Genomic DNA, 23,152 nt, shown 5'->3' with positions numbered 1-23,152 from the left:
CATCGTTCTAAATTAATTGTAGTAACGGCTGTTCGTTATTCGAAACAAATATTAGAAAACTATTCGATTCGATTCTCTTCTGGCACTATTCGATTCATATTCGATTCGTTTTCAAAAATCTCTATTCGCACACCCGTACTCCTCAGGTCTAGGCGTCAGTCCACGAACACGATCTCTTCTTCTGTCGTTGCGAACGAAGGGTGGCTGACGCAGACGCTCTCAAACGTGGTACTTAGGTTCCTGCAAGCTCGCGAGTGCGTTGATGGCTGTGTTTACTTTAACAGCCAGAGGGTCACGCGTCGGCTTGCCCGTGCACGGAAGCCTCCACCGATTACCGCCACCTTGCCGACGTCGTGATTTCGAAAAATTCTCGCGCGCAGTGGAGCGCGCCTGATCGTTCCCGCCCTTGCCCAGGCCAGTGTTTTCGAAATGTTCTCGTTCTTATTAATTGCTGTATCTTTTCTAACGTTTAGAGAAACCCTGCGGTTTTCTTGCTTCGGACTTTAATTTGGCGAGCCCATGCCTAGCATCCCATTCTTTTTCCTCGCTATTAAAAAGCAGCAACAGCAGGCTTTCCGTATAGCCGAGCGCCTGTGCACCTGGCGAACCTGTGTGCGGTGGTGGGGATTCTGCAACCTCGTGAAAGACTGAGTGGGCGGCCGCACGTACTATACAGGGCTCCGTGCGCGCGCAAGCCACAGAGGCGCGTGCCTGGCCCCAACGTAGCCCCAAGGGCTCTCAGCGCCCCATCTGGTACAGACCCTCCCGACATCCCCCCCCTTTCACCTTTCCGAACTCCGCCTCCCCTTGCTTTCGTTTTGCACGGAGCTTGACGCCCCCCTAACCCCCCCCCCCCGGCCTTACCTTGTGCCTGCGCACGTGCACCGTCAAGGCTGCATGGCTGCCGGCGCTGAGGGTGGAAGTCGACCATTCTTCGGGGTCGCCAGATGGAGGCCCCCGGGTCGGGGCGCCCTTTTGTTGGACCTCGCCACCCCTTCGGGGCCCTGCGTGCATGCGACCGCTCCCGAAACGACGACGACGACCTCTTTTCTTTTCTTTTTTTTTTTTTGCGGCGCGTTTTCTGACCCCGCGCGGACCCCGCCGCATCCGGCGCGGCGGCCGAACAGAAATGAGCACGGGGACCGATGACCATGCGTGCCTCTCTCTCTCTGGCGTATCGCCCTCCGCTGATGTTCTTGCAGGAACGGCACGGGTGTCTACCGACAGTCAGGGAGCCGTTTCTGAAAGGGAGAAGCAGGAACATGTCGACGGAATGCTCGGAGAAGGCAAGGAAGGGGTCGCAGGCAGCTTGCGTATGTACGCGAGAACCTAAACTTTGCGTGCGTTTTGCTGGGACTCAAGCGCGCCAAACGCGAGCCCCTTTGCTCGCCCTTGTCTAAACCGCGGGAGTCGCCCGCACAGCCTCGCTGGATGAATTCCTTAGTGCTGTCGAGCTCTGGGGAATCAGCCAGCTGTTCTTGGCCGTCGACACCTTGGCCGTCGGTGGGGGTTGCTTGAACCAGCCACCATGTCAGGAAAAAAGGGAGAGAAAGAGACGGTAAATCGGATGCAAAGGACGGAGAAACAGAAAAGTCTGCGGAGATTTGCAAGGACGGCAAGGCAGACATGAAAGAAAGGTATTGAAATAGCACGAAGAACAGTGCCTTGCTTTTTAGGTCCGAGCTGGCAGTCTGAGGAAGAAAAACATACAAGAGCAAATGTTTGCAACTGGATGAGGCATGTATCTGTGCTCAACTAAGCTCCGGAGACGACTCGGCACCCCGGATTCAACTGTATGGGCATGCGCGCAATAGGTTCGTTTCTTTTGACGAAGGCTGTACATGTGTGTGGAAAACGAACGGAGAGCCTTCCGGACATTTCAAACGTTCCTCAAACTTCTGTAGACTGGAATGGTTTCTTTAAAGAATTTAGCGTAGCTAAAATTGTTTCATTTGGAATTGTTCAATTGGAAGTCCTTGGGAGCCTTTAGGGATTTGCTCTCAGCGGCATGATGCTGTTCTTGATGCATGCAAACTAAGGGTTTGCGTAGGTTTGCTGAACTTTTTATTTCTTTTTACTGTATTTTATCTTTTTTTTAATTGGGCGAAATGTATCCCACCAGCCAGAACTTAGAACTCTTCAACAACCACGTCTGCAACAATAAGACCGCGGTTTCTCGTGACTCGTTTCCACAATTATCTGCGCTGAAACATTCGCGCAAACTGAAGGAGAAAGGGAGGAAAAAAGAGGGAAGGAAATGCAAGGTGGTCAACGAGACGCTCCTTCGGTTTGCTACCCTCCAGCTGGGAAAAGGCTGTCGCTCCGTTTGCAAGCGTACATCGAAACTACAATCGCTCACTGAGGTCTGAAATGAGGCGTCGGATAACTGCAGAAATGAACGCATCGCCGTTGGGCTTGAGACGCACTTGTGGGCCATGGTTCAAGTTCCATTTGTCACCTTGAATAATTTTGGAATTCTGGTGATCTACATACAGCGCGGCGCGGAGTAGCAGTCGCCGGTCGTAGTAGCGAGAACAGATGCAGAGCCAGTGAGTTCTGCTCCACTTGCCAGAATCTAAGGAAACAAAACTTCGTAACTGTGGATTCTGAGTATGCGCCAGCGTTGCACGCGAAGTCGGCATTAATGCCGAGCTGATGTGGTGCGGCGAGTATTTAGGGAAACACTGGCGACTAAATGCACGAGAGTTTCGACAGGTTTCTGCCTGGTAGTGATGTGGTTGAGATGCACGCAGCGACACTCTGGGACACGAACGGCGTGATAACGCGAGGAGAACCCGTTTTTCGTGTTGCCCGCCGGCGTCTCGTGCTGGTCCGACCGTGCGGAACTCGTCCTTTGGCGCGTGTGAAGAAGAAGTCCGGCCTGCATGAGGCGGCGCATCGTGCGACAGGAAACGAAAGTCGTGATAAGGACGGGCTGCAGCACTCGTCGTTGCGGCCAGTTTGCTGCATGCTGTCGCCGCAGGGAACGCCCTGAAAGCAACCAGAATTGGGGCGCGAAGCCTGACCTTAGCCGCAGAACTCACTGGCTTCGCGGCTTTAGTCCATGATCGATTCGGTAAACAAACCACAGCGAGCACGAGGTCGCGGGATCGAACCCCGGCCCCGGCGGCCGCATTTCGATGGGGGCGAGATGCGAAAACACCCGTGTACTTTAGGTGCACGTTAAAGAACCCCAGGTAGTCAAAATTTCCGGAGCCCTCCAATACGGCGTGCCTCATAATCAGAAGGTGGCTTTGGCACGTAAAACTCCATAGTTTTAATTTTTTTTAACAAACCACAGCATCATATCGTCTGTTTCTTTTTTCTTGTCTCTAAGTACATCAGAAAGTATTTGTGCATTAGCAGCGTAAAGCCCACGTACAGTGCCTCCTCCAGTTGCGTTGTTCCAGATAGAATCCTGCTGCGAGTGTGAAGCGTGACGTCCCACTCAGTGGGACGTCACAGAGAAAAAAAAATGAAATAAAAATGTGGAGTTTAATGTCCCGACCGAGCCGCACAGTGGGCTACGCGAGACGATCGGCCACCTAGTAAGGTTCTTAACGTGCGCCCGGAGCACGGTGCACGAGGGTTTTTGCATTCTACCCTAATCAGAATGAGGCGTCGGAGACCGTGAATCGAACCCCAGACCTTTTGCTTAGTAGTTCGACGCCATTGCCGCCGTAGCGGGTCGTCGCAGATTTTAATTCACCTTTGCATGCTTAGGTCATTTTGGCAACGTAAACGTTCTCAAAAAACATTCCATAGATTGAGTCTATATTCCTTTAAATTTTTTAGCCTTCTTGCTTGCGACCGCCAGCTAAACAGAGCCGATCGCTTCGAGACCGCGACGTCCGCAACATAATGTTTAATGAAGTGTTGCCCTAGAGTGACGTATATACGGCTTTTTCGATCTATTTGCTCGCCTTCGGTGATGGGCGGCTTCTTCTTGGTTCACGCTGTATACCCCGAAAGAAGCCCACGCCACTTCCGGTTTTAACGCGGTATCATGAAGGACCCTGTGTCGCAGAAAATCCGGCGTCGGACGTCGTCCCGCGAAAATTCATTAAGAACTACAACCACGCACGCCCTAGCTCCGTGTGACACAGTGGCGTTACTGAACTTTAGTTGAATTCTTCAAAGTAAAACGCGTCAGAAAAATCGTAAAGCGCGACCTAGACACAGCCTACAGACGTGATAGCGACGGATTGTAATTTGAATACACCAAAAAACATAACTCTGTTACGCGGAAACTCGATCGCAAACCCTTTTTTTCAGCGTTTCTACCATTCCTAGAGCGGCGCGGCCCGCTTGGTTCCTTGCAACAACGCCCTCCAGATGGCGCTCGCCTCCGCGCATCCGCAGCGCAGGCACGGTTGCCGGGAAGCGTGACAAACAGTCAGGGATCTTTGAATGCTATCGACCTTCCACTTTTAAAGGCGAAGCTTAGGCGAATTAAGCGTCCTCCAAAATTGTAAACGTGGAGTAGCAGCTGTACGCTGCGCACGCTATTGGTATTGCACAGACATGGAGCTGTGCATGGGTCGAGTTGCAAACAAGTGTCCGACACGGTCCACTGCAGTAGTACGCATCTATGCGCATCTCAGATCGCTCAAGTAGCCTTCAGTATATCCTCCGAGATCGGGTAGCGCGCGGAGCGCGGACCTTTCAAAATGTTTGGCCACTTCTCCGATAGGATCGGGCGCATGCGCCGTCGCGCTGTGGAAGAGGCTGATTGCGCGCGTCACTACGCAAGCGCACACCTTGAAGACCAGCGGCTTCATCAGATCACGTAAATCAACAGATCCCATCCAGCATTTTACGACTGCAGCTATTCGGTTTAGTTCGCGTTCTTCACTAGCGAGTTAGGATAGTAGCGTGTTTGGAACGAGTAAAGCGCTGATAGCACATTCCCGCTCGCAACAAGAAAACTGCTATGCCGTGAGGGTGATTGCCGCACTTTGTTTACTTGATTGAGAGAGAGAGAGACTTCACCTAAGTGTACCACGCAGCTGGAGTCCGTGAGGGTGATTGCCGCACTTTGTTTACTTAATTGAGAGAGAGAGAGAGAGAGAGAGAGAGAGAGAGAGAGAGAGAGACTTCACCGAAATGTACCACGAAGCTGGAGTCCCCTCATAACTTAAGCGCCTTTATTTTGCTAATGTAAACGCTAGGGTAAGTGGAAAATAAAAGCTCGTTGTTTCTAGCTAAACTCTCTTATTTGGCTGGGTGTTCATAACATGATCTCCCACAAAATGTGCCACGGCATTAAGATGTCCTCCTAAAACCAGTGACGCAAAGCTAGTCATTCAGTAGGACATGTGCGGCGAAATTAGCTGTCTCAAACACGAAATGAGAAGAAAGCGCTTCCTATTCTCCACTATTCCCTGATGTCTCTTCGTGCGCTGAGTATATAAGATGGCGGTGTCCCGGTCTCATTCTGAAGACATCATCTCGACTCCAAAACCTTTTAAAACGCATTGAAGCCAACACGGGAACCCGGTGTAGACTGTCCCACAAGAAACGTGCAGCACGATTGCGGATCTGAGAACCGGCGTCTGGTATAGTCGCAGTCCGAGCCCCGACACTACTAGACACTACTAGTCTCTGATTCTACTAGACCGTGACAGCATCGGTTGCTTTCGCGATAAAAGCGAAGTGATTTATTTACTTATTATTACCATCTTCAATGGTGGCCTATGGCGATGAACGAAGTTGAGTGCGCGCGCATTGTAGACGCATTTCGTTCCTTCCCACGTTTATAGTGTATAGCAAACCAGACGTTTGGCTGGTCAACTTCCCTGTCTTTGTAATCTCTCTCTCAAGGTCGTTGCTATAGTACTATGTCTGCAATACTTGTGCGAGCAACTTGTATCAGTCAGTCACGCTTACTGCACCGCTTCTTGTCGGACTGCCACAGCCAAGCAGCATTTCGCGTAGAGACTTATTTAGGACGGATGGATGAATAACTTTCTTGAGGTCCGTCGGCGCGTGCGATTAGTGCGAGAAAATTTAAATTTTGAGGTATTACGTGTTAGAACTGCGATCTGATTGTCAGGCATTCCGTAGTGGGGGAATGAATTTTGACTGCTTGGGGTCCACAAGTGCGCACGTAATCTAAGTATACACAAGCGCTTCATTTTTTTTCATTTCGGATCGATCGAAGTGCCGCCGCCGCGGCCGGGGTCGCACCTACGACCTCGAGCTAGACAACGCAGCGCCATGGCCACAGGGCTGGCGCGGCGGGCGCTTGCAAGCAGCGGCGGACGAGGATGACATCGAGGCGCCCTATTGCAAGGGAGAACAGCCATGTAACACCGAGATCTACTGGTGGCTTCCATTTACGCGGGTGTCTGCGGAAGGTGATGTCCGCCCCATCCTGCTTCCCTTACACTATTACTGCTGCCGCTCTTAACCATGTAATGGCCAAGCAGTTCCGCATCCAGAAACATTAGAACTTGTTCGCTTTTGTTTGAGGTCATGGAGGATACTTTTGTAGAGAAGGAAATAATTAATTGTTATTTGAGTCCGAGAGTTAATATTATAGCAGTTCATTTATTAATTAGCAGCTGGTTTTCTGAACTATTCGCCACTGAAAACTCGCTCCAGCCTATCAAGAACTCGGCCACATATATATGCTATGCGACAAGCTTCCTGTGCTGAAGGCCTGACGCTCGTGTTCAGAACACGCGTCGTGTGAACGAGCACGTGCGAAATGTGGTTGCGCGAGAACGTTCTGCGTGACGCATTTCTCCTGCGCTTGGCGCGTGTATAGTGCACATACCGCATATTAGATAACGGGCATATAGCTTAATGTACTATATAGCATACTCATCTGCTATTTACCTCTCTCCCGGTCTCTGCCCTTATCCCGGTGAGAGTATGCCTGCAGGCTATAGAGACGCGCCGTTTCGGCCGACCTCTCCTGCCGATATTAAATAGGAATTTTGAGGCATCCGACAGCTAGCGTAGCGGGCTTAACAGGGTTGAGCTTGAAAGCGGGTTCGCTTCATCCGTCTGCCCCGTCCGTATACCGCTGCCCCTGCCTCCCGTTGAGTTAGCCGCAGATGGCGAGGTTAGCGAGATTGACTGTGTCGATCGTGGTCGTCGTTGTGTTTTTCGTGCCGTGGTCGCGTCGTCATTCCGCTGCCGGCATCACCTTGTCGTCGTGATGGTGGCGGCGCAGTAAGGCGGCGTTCACACCCGCGAGTCGCGCAGACGTCGCGCGACCAAGTTTCTCGCTAAGCGATTGTCGCGAGCAGCCGCTTTGGTCGAAAATGACGTAATTTCGTGTAGTCGCTCGCTGACCGACTTTTCAGCTCCGCGGCTGGACTCGCAAAGCTGCTGGACCAATCTGCGGCGAAGGAGAGTAGCACGTCGATCGGTATACGCGCTGACGTCTATATTACGCAGCGATCGACGGCCGTGCGAGTGGACGTGAATGGCGTGCGGACGATGGCGAGACAATTCAGCTACGGCGACCAACGGGTCGCGTTTGCCGGCGTGAGCATCGGTCGCCGCGAGTCGCACCGGTGTGAACAGCGGTCGGTCACGCGACCTCCTTCGATCTGGCTGGTGCGAATGCCGCCTAAGTGAGTTCAGAGCCGGAGGCATCGCCGAATGGGCCGTGTGCGAGTAACACCTCTATAAGCCGTGACGCTGGCCGACGCCCAGCCATACGCAGCCTTCGCAGTATTGCACGGTTCTCGCGAAGCGGAACGCTGGAAGATAACTGGGCGGTTCGCGCGCTCCGTCTCCGACCGCGCGCGAGGTAATAGGCGAGCGCGCGTAATCGGGAGCGTCCCGCGATTCAGCGTAGGCCACCCTCGTACGCGCCGCGTGAGACAAACGACGCCGTCCCGTGCCGTTCGGGCCCTGATTGATGAAGGCGATGCACTTCACGCGATACTATGTACGCACCTCGGCGCTGCTTCTGCTGCTGTGTGTACCTTCGTTATGTAGGACTTGGAACAATTCGTTACAAGCGGTAATTGGCTTACGCAATAACTTCATTTGCGATTGTTTAGAGATGTCTGTAGAAGCTCATCTGTAATATACGAGAATAAGGTGTCTGCTGATCGGCTCGTAAAGTTGTGGCTTCCCACTATTAGTGAACTACTTTTCGCGGGTTCTTACAGATTACCTGTAGGCGAAATGAAGAATGGATAAAATATTTTAACTGGTGAAGTGATCGACAACGTGGCAGTAGACAGCCCCTATATTATTTCAATCGACATGCCTAGGCGCGTGAACCGTCTACCGCAAAATGTCGCGTATGATACGAAACCGAAAACATATACGAAGGACAATTTGGGGGGCTGCGACGAGGGGAAATGATAGAGAGAGAGAGAGAGAGAGAGAGAGAAAATTCCTCGTTCTTGAAAGGCGGCTACTGCGCTAAAAGCGACTATATTAGGCGACAGGTTGTTATTGCCGCGTTCTCGGATGTTTCTTTCTAGTTTGATTTTCGTATGGTCCCTTTCTACAGGATAGCTAGCCAGTACAAGATAGCCAGCCGGAGACTTCATCTGGTAAACCTCCATTTCGGTCCTTTCGTTTGTTTATCTATCTATCTATCTATCTATCTATCTATCTATCTATCTATCTATCTATCTATCTATCTATCTATCTATCTATCTATCTATCTATCTATCTATCTAATCTATCTATCTATCTATCTATCTATCTATCTATCTATCTATCTATCTATCTATCTATCTATCTATCTATCTATCTATCTATCTATCTATCTAATCTTGGTCCCTCACGTATCGTAGCGCAGAGATCATGTGGTTACAGTGCCACACTCGGCACTCGTCGGTGGCAAGAGAACTTGCGCTTTTTTTTTTCTATTTAATCCATGTGTAACTGGGCACCGCGAAAGGAGCGACCATTATAGCGAGCTTTCCAATTCCATTCCTGCTGTACTGCGTTGATATCTACTCATCGGTAGATTTCTCCGGCCGGAGCGAACGTTTTCAGTTCTGCCAACGCGCTTTTGCGATGTGTAACGACGCATAGAGAGAGAGAGAGAGAGAGAGAGAACAGTTGCCGTGTTGCAACAGCTGCTGTTCTGCGGTCGATCTCGCCACGTCCTCTGCGCGTGCACGACCGCGCGTGCCAACTCGCTCGCTGCCCGCGAGAGCGAGTGGGTGCTCGCGTTCGTCGTCCTCACGTGGGAGCCAGGCGGAGCGCAGTCTCGCGAAGGCGCGGCTCGGCGCTTCCGCCCCCGCCGAGCATCGCCCGCTCGCCTGGGCGCGGTTCGGTCGCCGGCCGCCGCGGTGGTGGCTCGCGGAGGGCGATCTTGCTCTTCCCGCATCTGGCTGGCTGGCTCCGCGCGGCTCAAGTGGCGCGAGCGCATGACTTCGCGGCTTTACGACGGCGTCGAGCGGGTCGCTCGGCTCGGCAGATAGCGAACCCCTATACCTATAGCTGTTCGGTTGTGTTCGGCCGGCTCCGCTGTAGTACTTTCGTTCTGACTTGCGGTTCGGAGCTGTTCTGCTTCCACGTCGACGTGGCTCTGGTTACTCCCTTTCCATCGACTCCCACGCTTGGACCGCGGAACATTTCGTTCTTGGTCAGCGGTCGGAGTTGGGCTCCGCCCGCGTTATCAACGGGATCAGCCGGCCGTCAACGGTGGACGGTAAGAGTGGCGTAAAATCGGGCGGAAGCGTTCACTGCATTATACCGCGGCCCCGATCTCCCTTAGCCTCCCCATATTAGTCCATAGTGCTACTTTTGTCAATAAAGAGTCCACCCAAGCATTTATGTGCCCGTCTGTTCGTGAGGAAATCACGGGACCCGCGCACGGAACGCGCGCGCGATGTCACAGACGCGCCGAATAGTTGCCCGGGGTTTTAGAACAATGCTTTGCGTGTTCGTGGTTTGCAAAATGAGAGCCAAGAACTCGGCGCACGGTTCTTGTACGTTGCTCTGCTTTCACGGGCCAACCGCGGGATCAGGAGGAGTGATATGGAAAGCACCAGACTGTTAGACCTCCCCCTTTCCCGCATATGGCTTCGGTTAGCGTGTAGGTCGTAACCCTTTCTTTTTCTTTATTCCATAAATACGCGTACGTCGTCGTTGTCGTAATCATCGTCATCACCATCATCGGCACGCCAACAGGGGTGCATTTCTGAACACATCATTCTACCATATCCTGGTATTCGCCGTTTTTGTTATCTCTGATTGATTCGCGGAGCGACGACACCCTCTCTCATTGGCTCAACGTTTCAGTGTGGCCGTACATTTACCAATATTGCGGAATTTGACGATGCCACGAAGTATAGCGTGCACTCCTGGATGCAGTGTGAATGGCATATAATACCTTCTGCTCTTGTCGAACGGTTTTTTTTTTCTTTCTTCCTTGAAGAAAAAGAGGCCGTCTGTGTAATTCAGAGCATCCAGTCCCTCTCGCCGTTGGGTGTGACTATACCCGTGGCGGAAAATATGTATGTCGATAACCTTGGAACGAAAGCAGCGCAAAGACAGCACCGCGTAGGCAAAGGGATAAACCCACGACTTCCGCGTGTGTCGCTTCTGCGTTCTGGCAACGCGAAGTGCGCTCACACCGGATGAGCGATACTGACGCAAGCGAGGCTTTCTGGCAAACGCAGCTGCTTGTATGCATTAAATGCTACTCTCTCATCTATGGCTCGGTGGCTGTGCGTGTTCTGCGCCAGATCGTAAGGTCGCGCCTTTGGTGCTCGGCTACCGCGGCCGAAAGGAACGCCTACGCGCTCGTGTATACTGAAGTTTAGGTGCGCGTCGAGGAGCACCAGATGTTCGAAGACAGTCTTCGGTTTGTAGACTGCGGCGTGTCTCATGACCCTGTAGTATATACCGGGTGTTTCAATAAACACTTTCGAAAAAGTTTTTATATCATTACCTTATGGCACGTATAGCAATTTAAAAATTGTAACCAGGGAGTTCGCAAGGCGGATCCACTTGGAACGAATTCTCAGGACGACACCAGCTTCGAGATATTAATTCCCGAACTTTGCGGAGAGATGCATTGGCGTTCCAGTTACAGGGAAAACTCGATCTAACGAAACCGGATTTCACGAAGTTCCCGGTCTAACGAAGAAAATTACATTCCCCGGCAGATACCCATAGGGCTCAATGTTATCCATTGATAACATTATCCATTATCCCAATTTAAAGAAATAATTCGAGCGTGGTCGTCACTTCGTTAATTCGAGTTTCAACAGTACTTTCGAGCTTCAATGAATAAAACGACGTTTTTACCTTGCATAACGCGCATTGAGCAAGTGTGCATGTTGCCGCGAGTTTGACGGCGCTTACCTCGTAAATGGTGTCATTCTCACAATTATTTTCAATTGGACATGCCTTGCAGTCTCACCCGCTAAAGTTTGTAAATTGCAACATGTACCATAAGGTAATGAGTTAGCAAGATAACTAGGGATTTTTCTTAATTAGCCGGTTATACATCTAAATTTCTTGGGCATGTCCGCATCTTCGAGTAGACCAGATCATGAACTAGAATTGTGCTATCTATCGCAGGCAAAAAAATAAATAAATAAGGAAGTGTTCGCTGAAACACCCTTTATAAATAAAGCTTTGAGATGTGAAATACCGTCATTTAGCATGTTTATTTTTTTGTCATTTTGAAACAGTCGTTGATGTTTTGAATTATCCCGACATGTTCGTAAAGAAACATTACGTAACGCTGAAAGGAAAACGCACGTTATAGGAAAATGGAAGCGCTGCTAATTCTTGTACCGTTTGACCATTGTTCTTTATTATCGCCCTATTGCCGAGTTTTTCTGCCGCAGTCGACTCCGGACCAGATAGAGCGTTTCTTCAGGCGTCAGCCAGGCGTCACGTTTAGTTAATTATCGCGACGCGATGCAGGTTAATTAACTCACGAGTTGAGTCACCGCCACCCTTGAGCGTGCTCTCGCGCTCCTCCCTCTTACTTCTACTTCGTTTTTTTTTTCTTTTTCTTTAAGAGCAGCCGAGCTTGTGTAACCTTGCATCGCTCTGAGTACCACCAATTATCTCAGCTAACGTCAGACCTCTTGACGCGATGCCAGTGGCTTCACGCTCTTGGAAACGCTCCGTGTAGCTGGAGCCCTCTAGTTCATTTCTCTTGCCTTATTGAGATAGTAACTATATGGACCTCCTAGGCGCATTTATGCCGTCGCCGTCGCCGTGATGTTCCCTGTAAAGTCCAAGGGTGATACCGTCGTCGCCGCGCGCCGTACGCTCTATGTGCGAGTGAAAGCGTGCGAGGGTGAGCCGAGAGAGAGAGGTTCTTGTTGGGGAAGGAAATAATTGGGTTAAAGTGCAGTGCAGTAACTGTCTCTCAGATGAGGACACCTCAACCGCACTGCACCGGGGGGATGGGGTAGAAAAGAGTGGTTAAAGGGACAGGGAAGCAGCAGCAGCGGTCGAAACACCGTAAGCGTGGGGAGGGGGCTCAGAGGCGATCGGCCAGGGCGATGTCCTCGGCGAACACCAGAATCGCTCGGAAGAGGCGCTTCTGGCTCGAGATGCAGCCTGAGGGGTGCAGCTGTTGGCTCAATCTCTCGCACGCCGGAAGGAGAGCAGGGAGGAAGCGCGCCGTCTTCCGTCGCGCGCAAGGCAGCGTGGGAAGTGAGGGAGAGGGTGCATTCTACTCCTTCGGCTGCTGCGTACGGCGCGGGCGCTATCTTGAAAGCGATGTGCGATGGGTACAGAGTGCGCCGAGTGCTGATAGCTTCGTGTGCGCTCGTTTCACCGCTTTCTTCGCGTTGATGCGAGACGCAGCACGAAGGTCAATTCGCTCGCTGCTGCTGCGGCGCTTCCTCACTCCAGCGTTTTGGCAGCGTGTTTCCGCGGCCATCGAGTGAGATGTGTTCATGTCTGCTTGCGAGCGCGTGGCACCATCCTTGTTAATTATAACTTAGTAAGCGTATGTTTACAAGTTTATACTGCCTAGAAAAACTACTATGCTTACTTCGTAAGCTGTCTTCTAATTTGCTATCGCAGTCGACGCTTCGACTTTCGGGCGAAACTGCGACTTTTTTTAATGAATCGCCCAGCAAAGGTAACGGTAGTTCTCGCTGCGCCGTTTGAAGTGTGCCCCGACTTTTGTAATTTCATATCGCGGAAGAAGGGCTCGCAGCAACAACGAGAGCTTCCGGACCGACGGCGTGTGACCGAAGGCACGCGCAGTGTGCGCACCTGCTCTCCGCACACCGTGCCGGGAGCGGCGCTTGACGCTTTCGCGCGTACGCTCGGCGACAGTGCATGGAAATGCCCGGCGGCGGCCGAGGCACGCGATGGCACCGCGAGCGCGGAGCGGGTTTTCCTGCGCGTCGGCGCGCGGGTCCTCCGCCCTGCGCGCGCATCGCGCACGCGGGGTGCACAAGGAAGTAGCAGTTTCGTCCCTGTGTGGCTAAGGCCGCGCAGTCCTGGCCGCCGTTGATGGCGACCTTAAAAAGAAACCGCTTCACTCTTTATCGGCATCTGTTCATTCGCAGTGGCTGTGCACGATGTGCTGTATGAGAGAGAGACGGAGCGGGAGTATACGCGTGCGCACAGCCCTGTGTGTCCGTTGCGTCACAGCATTGCGCCTTGCTGCACCCTGAGGGGAGGCGGCTGCACAGTGCAGCGGTAGGGTGGCCCGCGCATGACTCTGCAGCGGTGGCGCGGTGACAAGAGGCGCGGTCCCCCCGTGCGCGGAGGGGGGGGGGGGGGGGGCTACGTGGCCGATAAGCGGGCCTGCGGAATAAATACGCGGATTAGGCGTCCTTCGGGGCTTGCGGCGTCGTCGCTGGCGTCGCCATTCCGGGCACGTCTTCGGGCCACGACCTTTGGCGGCACCATCCCGCGGGCGCTCTCCTCTCGCTTCAGGTTCTGCTCGGCGGCCTTTCTCCGCCGAGGCGGCTGCTCTGCCGCCTCCTCTTCCCTCGGCTGCGGTCGCGCCCGTATCGCCCGAGCCACCCCGCCCAGCCGAGGCGCGCCACGCCTGCGCCGGTACATACAGCACGCAGCTCACCTTGTGGTAGTATACCTTTGCCAGATGGCGCGTGAGGTCGGGTCCCCTCCGTCGCGGGTGCGTGTGTGGGATACGTATGTACAGTCGGCAGCTCGCCTGGGCTGTCGCGCGGGGACGCCGTCGCGGCGAAACTATCTCGACTCGAGCAGCCGACGCCTCTTCGCGCGGCCGCCGATTTTAATGAGCGAAGATGGAGTTGGCGCCAACGTAACTACGGAAGGAAGAGACTGGCTTTCACTGGTCGTGCAGCTTTTTGGTTGCGCTGTTTGCGATTGGAATGAATAAGCCGATAGATGGAAGGAATCCTTCTTTATAAAGGGGTGAGCTAGTATCCCCCTTAGTGCAAGTCGAGAGAGAGAGAGAGAGAGAGATTGTAGAACGGGCAATAACCCTTTTCCTTAAGGACCACGAGACCAGCCAGTCAGTCCTCTTTTGTCGAATCATGCGGAAGACGCCCAGTGGCATTTGCTTTCGTACGCACGAATTGAAATGCGCTTATCACTCGCCCGTATGGCTCTGGACTTGTAGCTTCTCGCCGCCAATTCCCGCGCTAAGGCGGCGAGGAGACTTGTAGGTACATTTCAACGCATTCCTTTTTTTTTTGTAGAAGTGGCGTTTTTATTATGTTGACTGCTTTAGTTCGGGCGCATTGATGGATGAGACAGGTTCAGGTATTCTTACTTTCTTATTAGTTCTGCGAAGAAGGTACGTTGCTGATAAGTGTTGACTAGAACAGCAATGAATTTTGCCACTGATTTTGACGGCGTATTTGTGGAAGCTGGTGCTACGCAGATTATGTCCGTGGATGGGCTTTATTATCTAGCCAGCTCCTGTACTGAAATTGCAACGTTCCCTCGAAGTTGTCTGTGAAATAAGTAATTAGCATGTCTCAGTTAATTATGTCATCAATTCATGATTGATTTATACAACGTCCGCCGCTTCACATATATTGGACGTTCAAATATATATATATATATATATATATATATATATATATATATATATATATATATATATATATATATATATATATATATGCCCAGTGTTCATAAAGCGCTGAGTAAGATTGATATATATATATATATATATATATATATATATATATATATATATATATACACACATATATATACATACATACATATATATGTACCAGTCAATTGGAAGCCAGTTACATTACGCTTGAAAAGTTTTCACAACATATAGTACTTGTTCTCGTAGTAAGCCACAACAAGCTTAACATCAGCGTAATCGCTGAAATGTGAAAAGGCTCCTCGAAACTTGCAATGTGATTCACGGGAAGGCGCTATCTCTCTCGCTGTCTCATTTTGCATGAACTTCTTTCCGGACCAGTACACTGGCGCTAATCTGGAGCCAGTGCACTCAAAGCTGGGCCGATCTCGGAGGCCGTGTAAGCAGATGTGGGGACTTGGTGGGCCGTTCCTGACACCAGTGCACTGTGCGTGTCCTCGCAAGGGCTTTAACGTGGCTTGTAACGCGGGCCGGCAGTGCGATGCCAGAGCACCCATGCGCCTTATAGCATCAAACAAGGCAGATAACCAATAACTATGTCCATCAGCTTATTTCGCTGGTCTACCAGAAAGCTATCGCTAGACCCTGTTCAATCATCCCTCGGGTAGTTTCTGTCTCTCTCTTTTTTATTCCATGAGAAACGAGGGCTCGCTCGAATGACGCGCTGAGCGAGTCCCGAGCTGCATGGCCGTGTTCCGATCGCGCTTGTGCTCCTCGTCGCAGGCGGCGTGCGCTCCGATCCAGCTGGAGCCGGTGGACCTCTCGCTGAACAGCCGGAGCAGGTCGTCGGCGGCCTCCTCCGGCCGGGGGCTGCCGCTGGACGAGCAGCCAACGCCGCCTTCGTCGCCGCCTTCCTCGCCACCGTCGCCGGACCTCAACAATGGTGAGTGCGAGTTGCACAACTTCTGTCGCTCCGGTATACATGGCCGCTCAGCCACCGACGCCGCGAGCAGGGCGGACGTTCTCGCATTGTGCCCCGGACCAAACGCGTAGCCTGGTGTCCTTTCTACTAACAAAAAAGCCTCTACTCCGTACGCGAGCTGCCTGGTCGTCGCCCCAATGCCCTCTGGACTGTTGGGAACATGCGTGGACTGGACCCCAATCGAAAAGCTCCGCGTAAGCGGCAGCAGGGCGCCTTGTGTGTGTGTGTGTGTGTGTGTGTGTGTGTGTGTGTGTGTGTGTGTGTGTGTGTGTGTGTGTGTTTGTGTGTGTGTGTGTGTGTGAGAGAGAGAGAGAGAGAGACGAAGCGAAGCGCATGCGTGACAGTACTGCTGAAAGTACAGCCCCAAAGTCTCATTCGTATTTGTTTAAGCTGCATGAACTGAAAACTCAAAGATCTTAGACTACAACACTTCTAGTGAAATAAACGATAGAAATTGCTACTCAGTCTAGTCAGTGTTATAACTTGACTTATCTTTTCAACTTTACTATTTCGCGTTTTGGCAAATGCAAAACCGCTGCAAGTATAGCAAACTGCCGCTAGTTCAGTATCTGCTTCCAAAAATGCAAATGCCCAAAAAGAAAGCGCTGCCGAAGGACTTGGCGCAGAAGATGAGCTCGTATGGCTTTGTTTCCTTTGCCACAGAAAGTCGTCCGCGCGTGTACTCCTTCTGTCAGCTAAGTTCTCTATTTAAAGTATCGTCCGCCCTAAAGAAAAACACCTCAGTATTCAAGCAGTCACAATCCACTACGCCTCGCGAATTGTGGCAAGTGCGTCGCCATGGTGCTTGCTCCGAGCCGGACGCCTGGATTCGTGGCCGGCCCACGAATAAATTTGCCATTCATTCTCTCCTCTTCTCGCACTTTTATGAGTACGCATCTAACTCTAGTACACTGGTTTAGTTTATGGCCGCTGGATTGCTAAGGTACGCCCACTGCAGCGATGGACTTACCGTGCTCGCTGCTTTCATTTCTCCCGGCATCGGTATTTTATTGCGATAGCTAGCTATACATGTAGTTCGCACTGGTTCGTGAATTCTCTTGTCTGAGGCCTCCTGTGTGTCATATGGGCCTCAGAGATGTTCAACCACGCAAAATTTGACTAGCCATACGTGAGTGTACTTGTACATAGTGTTTGCGCTGGTTTATATCTTGTTTGAAGATCTTGCGTGTCGTATGTCTAATCGCGCAAACAACGATGCAAAAAGTGCGGAAATAAATCTAGGAAGTGTGAATCGAAATCTTTGAAGCAACGAACGTCATTTTCCAAGTGCGTGCCAGATGACGCCACAATAAGGCAGCTCAGAGGCTTGCCAAGGCGCGTACTACCTGCCGCTTGCTATCGCGCGATCGTGAACATGCACATGACGAGGTCCATGGTTTTATTCGAAAGAAAACATACTGCGAGACCATCAATGTGCTAGGGAGAGCCCGAACCTTCCATGACAGTTCCTTTGAGTCGCAGTTTTATGCGAAGAACACATTGATGTTTTTGTTGTTGTCGCAAATTAGGCAGTCTTGGTGAGTTACTGGATCACTTGCTTCCACACCGCCTGATTCTCTCAGCCAGAGTGGCCGCTGTTCAGTTCAGTCTTCAGTACCGCCTCGAGTGCCGTGGGCACACCGCAACTCCTCGCTCCATTGCCACATCTTTATTTTTATTCTCGCGAAACGGGGTATGGGCGTTACGGAAACGCCGTTGCTCTACCTCTTGCAATCGTCGGCCGCACATCTCTCTCTCTTTTTTTTTTCTTTTTACTTGGCGTACTTTTCCTGCGCAAAATTTACAACCCAGCTACCGCGACCGCGCAGTATAGAACACGCAATGAAGCATAAACGCCCGTGCGCTTCCCCACCCGCGGCGTCGATACTGCACCCGGTTGTTTAGACCGGGAACCAGTTCGGGTCCCGTCGTCGTCGCCGCCGCAGTGACGGCGAACTCGAATTAATTTCTTCGAGTCCGGGGCCCTGCTGGCGGTGGTCTATGCTGACCGCTCGTTTTCCGCCCGGCGAGGCCGCGCAGTTCCTCGTATTTCGGCCTGAATATCGGTGCGCGCAGCGGTCGTGTCTCGGCCTATACGACTGTCTTCCTGCTTATGTGCCGCGAAGCGTCGTTGCCGATCGCGTACACATACGCGGTGTTCTGTTCGCGAAACTTTAGGGGCGGATCGAGGCCGAAGCGTGCTGGAAACGGGAGCGTATCTATCTATGCGCGCGCGCGCGGAAAATATCTTTATGGCCAACTTTTTTTTTGCGATTTTGATCAGTTTGGCGTACGTGGCATGAGTAGGACTGGAAACAAGTGCGAAATAATAAAAAAAAAAAGGCCCAGTGCTTTCCGGGGCGGTCGCAGTTGCCGTCTCTCCGCAGACGAGGGGACGCGAGTTTCGAGACTTTACTTCGCGGTCACTCTATATAAAACGTAGAGCACGTGTACAGGGCGGTCCACTGTTAAAGGGAGCACACGAGTGTGCAGCAGGTGCAGGTTTTGCCCTCTGGCAGTTGCGCGATCGCCCGGCTTTGCAGCAGATCACTGGCGTTTGTCGCGGCGCTGCCACCTCAGTCCAGTGCATTGACGTGACTTCTGCCGGCTCTCCCGCAGCTTAGCGCCGGCGAAAGTGGGAGCCCGCACTTTGGGGGCGTCTTCTTGACAGCGGGATCACACTGCACAGCCACCGGTGTTGTTCCGAACGACTTTAAATGAAGATTATGGGCTTAGCGTTGTTTTCTTCTCGATTTGGCTACATGTTGCCCGCCGCGGTATCGGCTGTGGTGTTGCGCTGCTAAGCACGAGGTCGCCTGATCAAATCCCGGCCGCGGTTGCCGCTTTCGATGGGCGCGAAATGTAAAAACGCCCGTCTCCCGTGCATTGGGAGCACGTTAAAGGTCTCCTGATGGTCAAAACTTATCAGGAGTCTCCCGCTACAGCGTACTGTATCTACTACTGTATCGAATCGAAAATATTATTAATGTGTATGTAGTGCATTAATTATATTTCAATATTTTTGATTCGATGTAGTTGCCTTTTCTCCTTGTTTCCTAAAGGGCGTTTTGAAAGCATTGCATGCACTTAAGTGGTTTTTAAGTTGAACATTGTCGAACTGTACTGTGCTCGAACCATTATATCCGCTATAAGTTGCGAAGTTCTACATTGGTCATCCATTTGTAGAGATTCTTCTTGGGTAAGATGAAAAAATTATAACGTGAACGTGGACAACCTAACCTAACCGATAGCTTGTGACCATAACCCACTTGCCCGATTAGATAGACGCTGAAGATCCGTTCGAGTAACTTTTTCGAAGAATATCTATAGAGTTGAGCGTACGAGGCACATGGAGCTTATGCGGCGTGCGAGCTTTTGCTATAAGCTAGCATTACGTCAGACGAAAATGCCATCCCGCTTTCGCGCAGTCTCTTGAACATAAACAAGAGTGCCATTGTTTTCAAGGAGGAGTTAGGTGTCTGTTCATAACCGTGGATCACCTGACGACTTCATTCGAAGCCATATCCGTCACATCTACTAAATATGCCGTAAAACTTTCCTCTCTTTTTTTTTCTTGTAATGTGCTTCTGGTGTCCTGCTTACGCTAAATATGCCGTGCAAGATATGGCACTTATATAATAATGGAATCCAGGGCTGGAGGTTTAACGTGCGCCGATAGCACTGAGCTTTTGCTCATGCCCCAATCTTAATGCGGCCACCGCTGTCGGGAATCGGGCCCGCGACCTCGGGCTCGTCAGCAGAGCAGAAGACAGCCGCGCGTAAACTGTAGCCGAACGCGAGAACACGTCCAGTTCCAAGCGGCGTGCTTTGCGCTGTAAGCCGTCCGAAAGGTTCAAAGGAAAGTAATCGATTGGCTTGGTTGAGCCCCTCGCAACAGGGGTGCGATCTGTGCTCCGCCTCGTTAAATCCGTGCAGCACAGTCAAAGCGGCACGTCGCGTTGATGAGGAGCGATAGCCTATAGGTAAAGGGCGTCCTTTCACTATCTCACTGTGCCCATAGTGCACTACTAATCAATCCGTAATCAACCGGTGTCGCAAACGGAATTTTAACGGCAGGCACTGGTCTCGTCGTTCTCTTCCTAATCATCCCTTCCACAAGGGCTCTCTCATGCGTTATCTCGGCTGTGTGTACCGATAGTCCATCCCCGATCAAGGGGTGTCACCAACGGAAAGATTATCGGCGGACAGCTCGTGGTGCAGCCGTTCTCCCCGTTATCGTTGCTTATCGGCCGACGCGATCCGCGTAGCTTCGATTGCGCTGCACGGAATTCGGCGCGGACGGCGGGAGCATAACGGGCGCCGCGCGCTCCCGCGGCGGCCCGACGTCCAGGTCGGAGCACGCACACCGAGCGCGCGGCTCCCGACCGAGCCATTTGACACGAGCGAGCATCTGTGTCGATGACGCGGGCCGATAAGGCAGTGCGGACCGCCGTGGCCGCTACCGCGCTGCCTGGCGTTGGCTTGGCGGCGCACAGCGGGCGGCGGCGGCGGACCCGCTGGCGGCAGGGTCGCTGCAGTGGCGGCAGCTCGGCGAGGCTGCGCCGCGTCCGAGCCCCGATCCTTCTATCTGTTTTATTTAAAGCGCCGCTGCTTCGCCTTCGAGCGTTTGGTGGCGTTTTGACGTTTTTCTGACCCCCATCTCCCCCCACGACGGGGTGGGGGACGCGCTCACCTCGGGTCGGTCCCGGGATTTGGAGCGCAATTAATGACCGCGGCGTCGGCGCTGGACTGCCAAGCGGAAGCGCAAGGACGAACGGGGCGCTATGGGCCAATAAAAGGGGGCCACCTCGGAGAGGGGGGGCGACGGTGCGCGCCATAAATCTGCCGCCCTCTTATCGGGATGCCGAGGAGCGTCGTCCAAGGCGAGCGGCCGCCTGACCCTGGCGTGCCCGCGCGCGCTCATCCCGCGCTTCGGACGCGCTTCCGTGCAGCGCGGCAGCGCGCGTCGACGCGGACGCGACGCCGCGCATGTCGCGCAGCTACACGTGACGTGACTTGGCCGGCGGCTGTTGCGCTCTCAGACCGTAGTTTGTGGCTCTCTCCTCGAACTGACGCTGTTATTGTTCATGCCCTTATAGTGTAATCCCTGTGTTAAACAAATTTCAATTCCGGCGTCTGTGGTGTCTGTGTCTTCTCTTTGCGTCCAGTCTTATTTTGCGGTGGTGACGCGTATCACGAGGCTCTTTGTTCGTGGTCGCCAGTTCGATGCCTTGCCGCGGAGCACGCGTTCCTGTTCGAAAGCCTTGGTTAGAATTTAACTTTTGGTGCACGTTAAGTAACCGCGGGCGGCCTGTTAATTTTGCTCCTCCCACTATATACTGCGTTCTTCATAGCCGAGATGTACAGGTTTGGGGCATAAAAAAAAGGGTCAGTCAATCGATGAGCCGCATGCGATCGACCCCACTATACGTAGGCGCGTGGCCCACGTATACTGTTTCTTCGGTGCGCTGTGGGTACCAAGACTGATATATTACCCAGCTCGCCGAGGCTATCGGTGGCCCCTGATCGGCACGCAAGGTTGATAAATGCTGAGGAAGAAAACAACTCTCGCGTTCCCAAATGTTGACACCACAAAGTACGGTTTGTCCCCGAGTTGGTCTGCACGAAGCTGCTTTCACCGCGTATCCTTGGTTACGTGCGTGCCATTATTGGAAACTTTGGGCCTGATCCATTCGGTGACGTACAGGCGACAGTTCGCGTGTCACGTGCTGTTTCCCTGGTCGAGGAAGACCTTTCAGACGGACTGAAGGCACACCCCGTATATTTTTCTGTCAGAGTAATGATTTATGAAAATGAATTCTCGAGCTGCGTATTGGCCGCGGTGAAAGGTCTCGCTGCGGGTGTATATTCTCAAGAACACCCAAGCCAGGACGCTCACATCGTATGCTGCGACTCGGGGCGCTGGTGCCGGCCACTGAGTTGTATCCGACGTTCGCTCTAACGAGTCGCTCCGCAGTGCCCTCTGAACTCTCCAGTGCGTTCGACTTAATAAACATAGAAAGGGAGAAAGCAGGTGGAATATCAGCTTCCGAGGTGGCGCAACAGTTCCTACTTGCGGCACTCAAAAGCGCACCATTTGGGCCGGCGGCAAGGCGGGCGCTTCGGCAGTTTCTATGACGCGCATTCCCGCGCTGCTTACCGTAAGCCCAATAGCGACGCGTAATTAAATGATGCGAAACGGGTTTTAGCAGAAGGCGCTTTCTTCGTAGACAGGAATCACGGCTTCGGTCGCTTTGTCTAACTCACGAGCGTCGCGCTGCATTCCTTGAGCTCGCTACTTTGATGCCGGACATTCATAGCAGGTCCCCCCGGTTACCGGTATATGAGATTCTCCATTGAAAGCAGAATGACTACAGCCAGAGTCTGTCAATGCGGAAAGACTCTGCTGTATACAGCCGATCCAGAGCACCTTTCCCGTGAAGTGGCGCAAGGACGCCCTTTGTCGACCGCAGTTGGCAGATATCACGTGGTAACGCGGCCAGAACTTTATTATTTTCATGGGTGTTTTCAGCCACAACTCGTGTTCGCGAACCCTCTCATTGGTAAATGGCGTCCCCGATTGGCCATTGCGACGGCGGTCGTCTCTGTTGGAAGTGGTAGGCTGCCGAACCTCGGCCTCTTTCTTTTCCGTAGGAAGAGTGTCTCATAAATATCGGCAAAATATCGGCGGCTTTCACGACACTTTAAGTCAACCTCCCCCCTCCCATTTCGGCCTTTGTCACCACCACCACCGCCGACCTCGCTTCTCACTGAAGCTGCGGTCCTTAGAAGTTGGCGGTGTCGGACTGATGTGGGTACCACGAAGAGCAGCTTGCACGCGGGTGATCGGTGCCTCCGGCTGGACGGGGAGGTTCTGCGGTCACCTCAAAAGGCGTCACCGCGGCGTCACCTCGCGTGGCCGCTTAATGAATGCCGCAGCGCGCTGCGCTGAGCGAGAGACGACGGCCTCGGCGGCGTGTGTCGTCCCGTCGGCGGCACGCAGAAAGCAGGCGCTGGCATTCCGGGCGCGTTTCCGTTGTGGCGCGTACACGGGAGGGGGGGGGGGGGTGAGGGGGGTTGGCCCTGCTGCAGCCAGCCCGCTGCTCTTTCGCCGCGTGCTTCACGACGAGCGGCGCAAGCTCGGGCAGCGACCGTCATTACGGCGGCCTTCCATCACGGTACCCGGCTTCCACCGG

General features: G+C 52.6%; 1 protein-coding gene across 2 annotated transcripts in view; it reads left to right on the top strand.

The window, feature by feature from the left end:
* LOC135902571 (Krueppel-like factor 3) overlaps positions 1-23,152 on the top strand; it is a 178,237-nt gene that overhangs the window by 73,164 nt on the left and 81,921 nt on the right. For both annotated transcript variants that reach the window (XM_065432753.2, XM_065432746.2), the window contains exon 3: positions 15,758-15,917. In XM_065432753.2, the coding sequence (XP_065288825.2) occupies positions 15,758-15,917 (160 nt within the window). The remainder of the gene's footprint in view (positions 1-15,757; positions 15,918-23,152) is intronic.

This window comes from Dermacentor albipictus, chromosome 3 (assembly GCF_038994185.2).
Source record: "Dermacentor albipictus isolate Rhodes 1998 colony chromosome 3, USDA_Dalb.pri_finalv2, whole genome shotgun sequence".
Lineage (NCBI taxonomy): Eukaryota > Metazoa > Arthropoda > Arachnida > Ixodida > Ixodidae > Dermacentor > Dermacentor albipictus.
The sequence above is the reverse complement of the archived record's forward strand: the minus strand, read 5'-3'. Positions and strand labels throughout refer to the sequence as shown.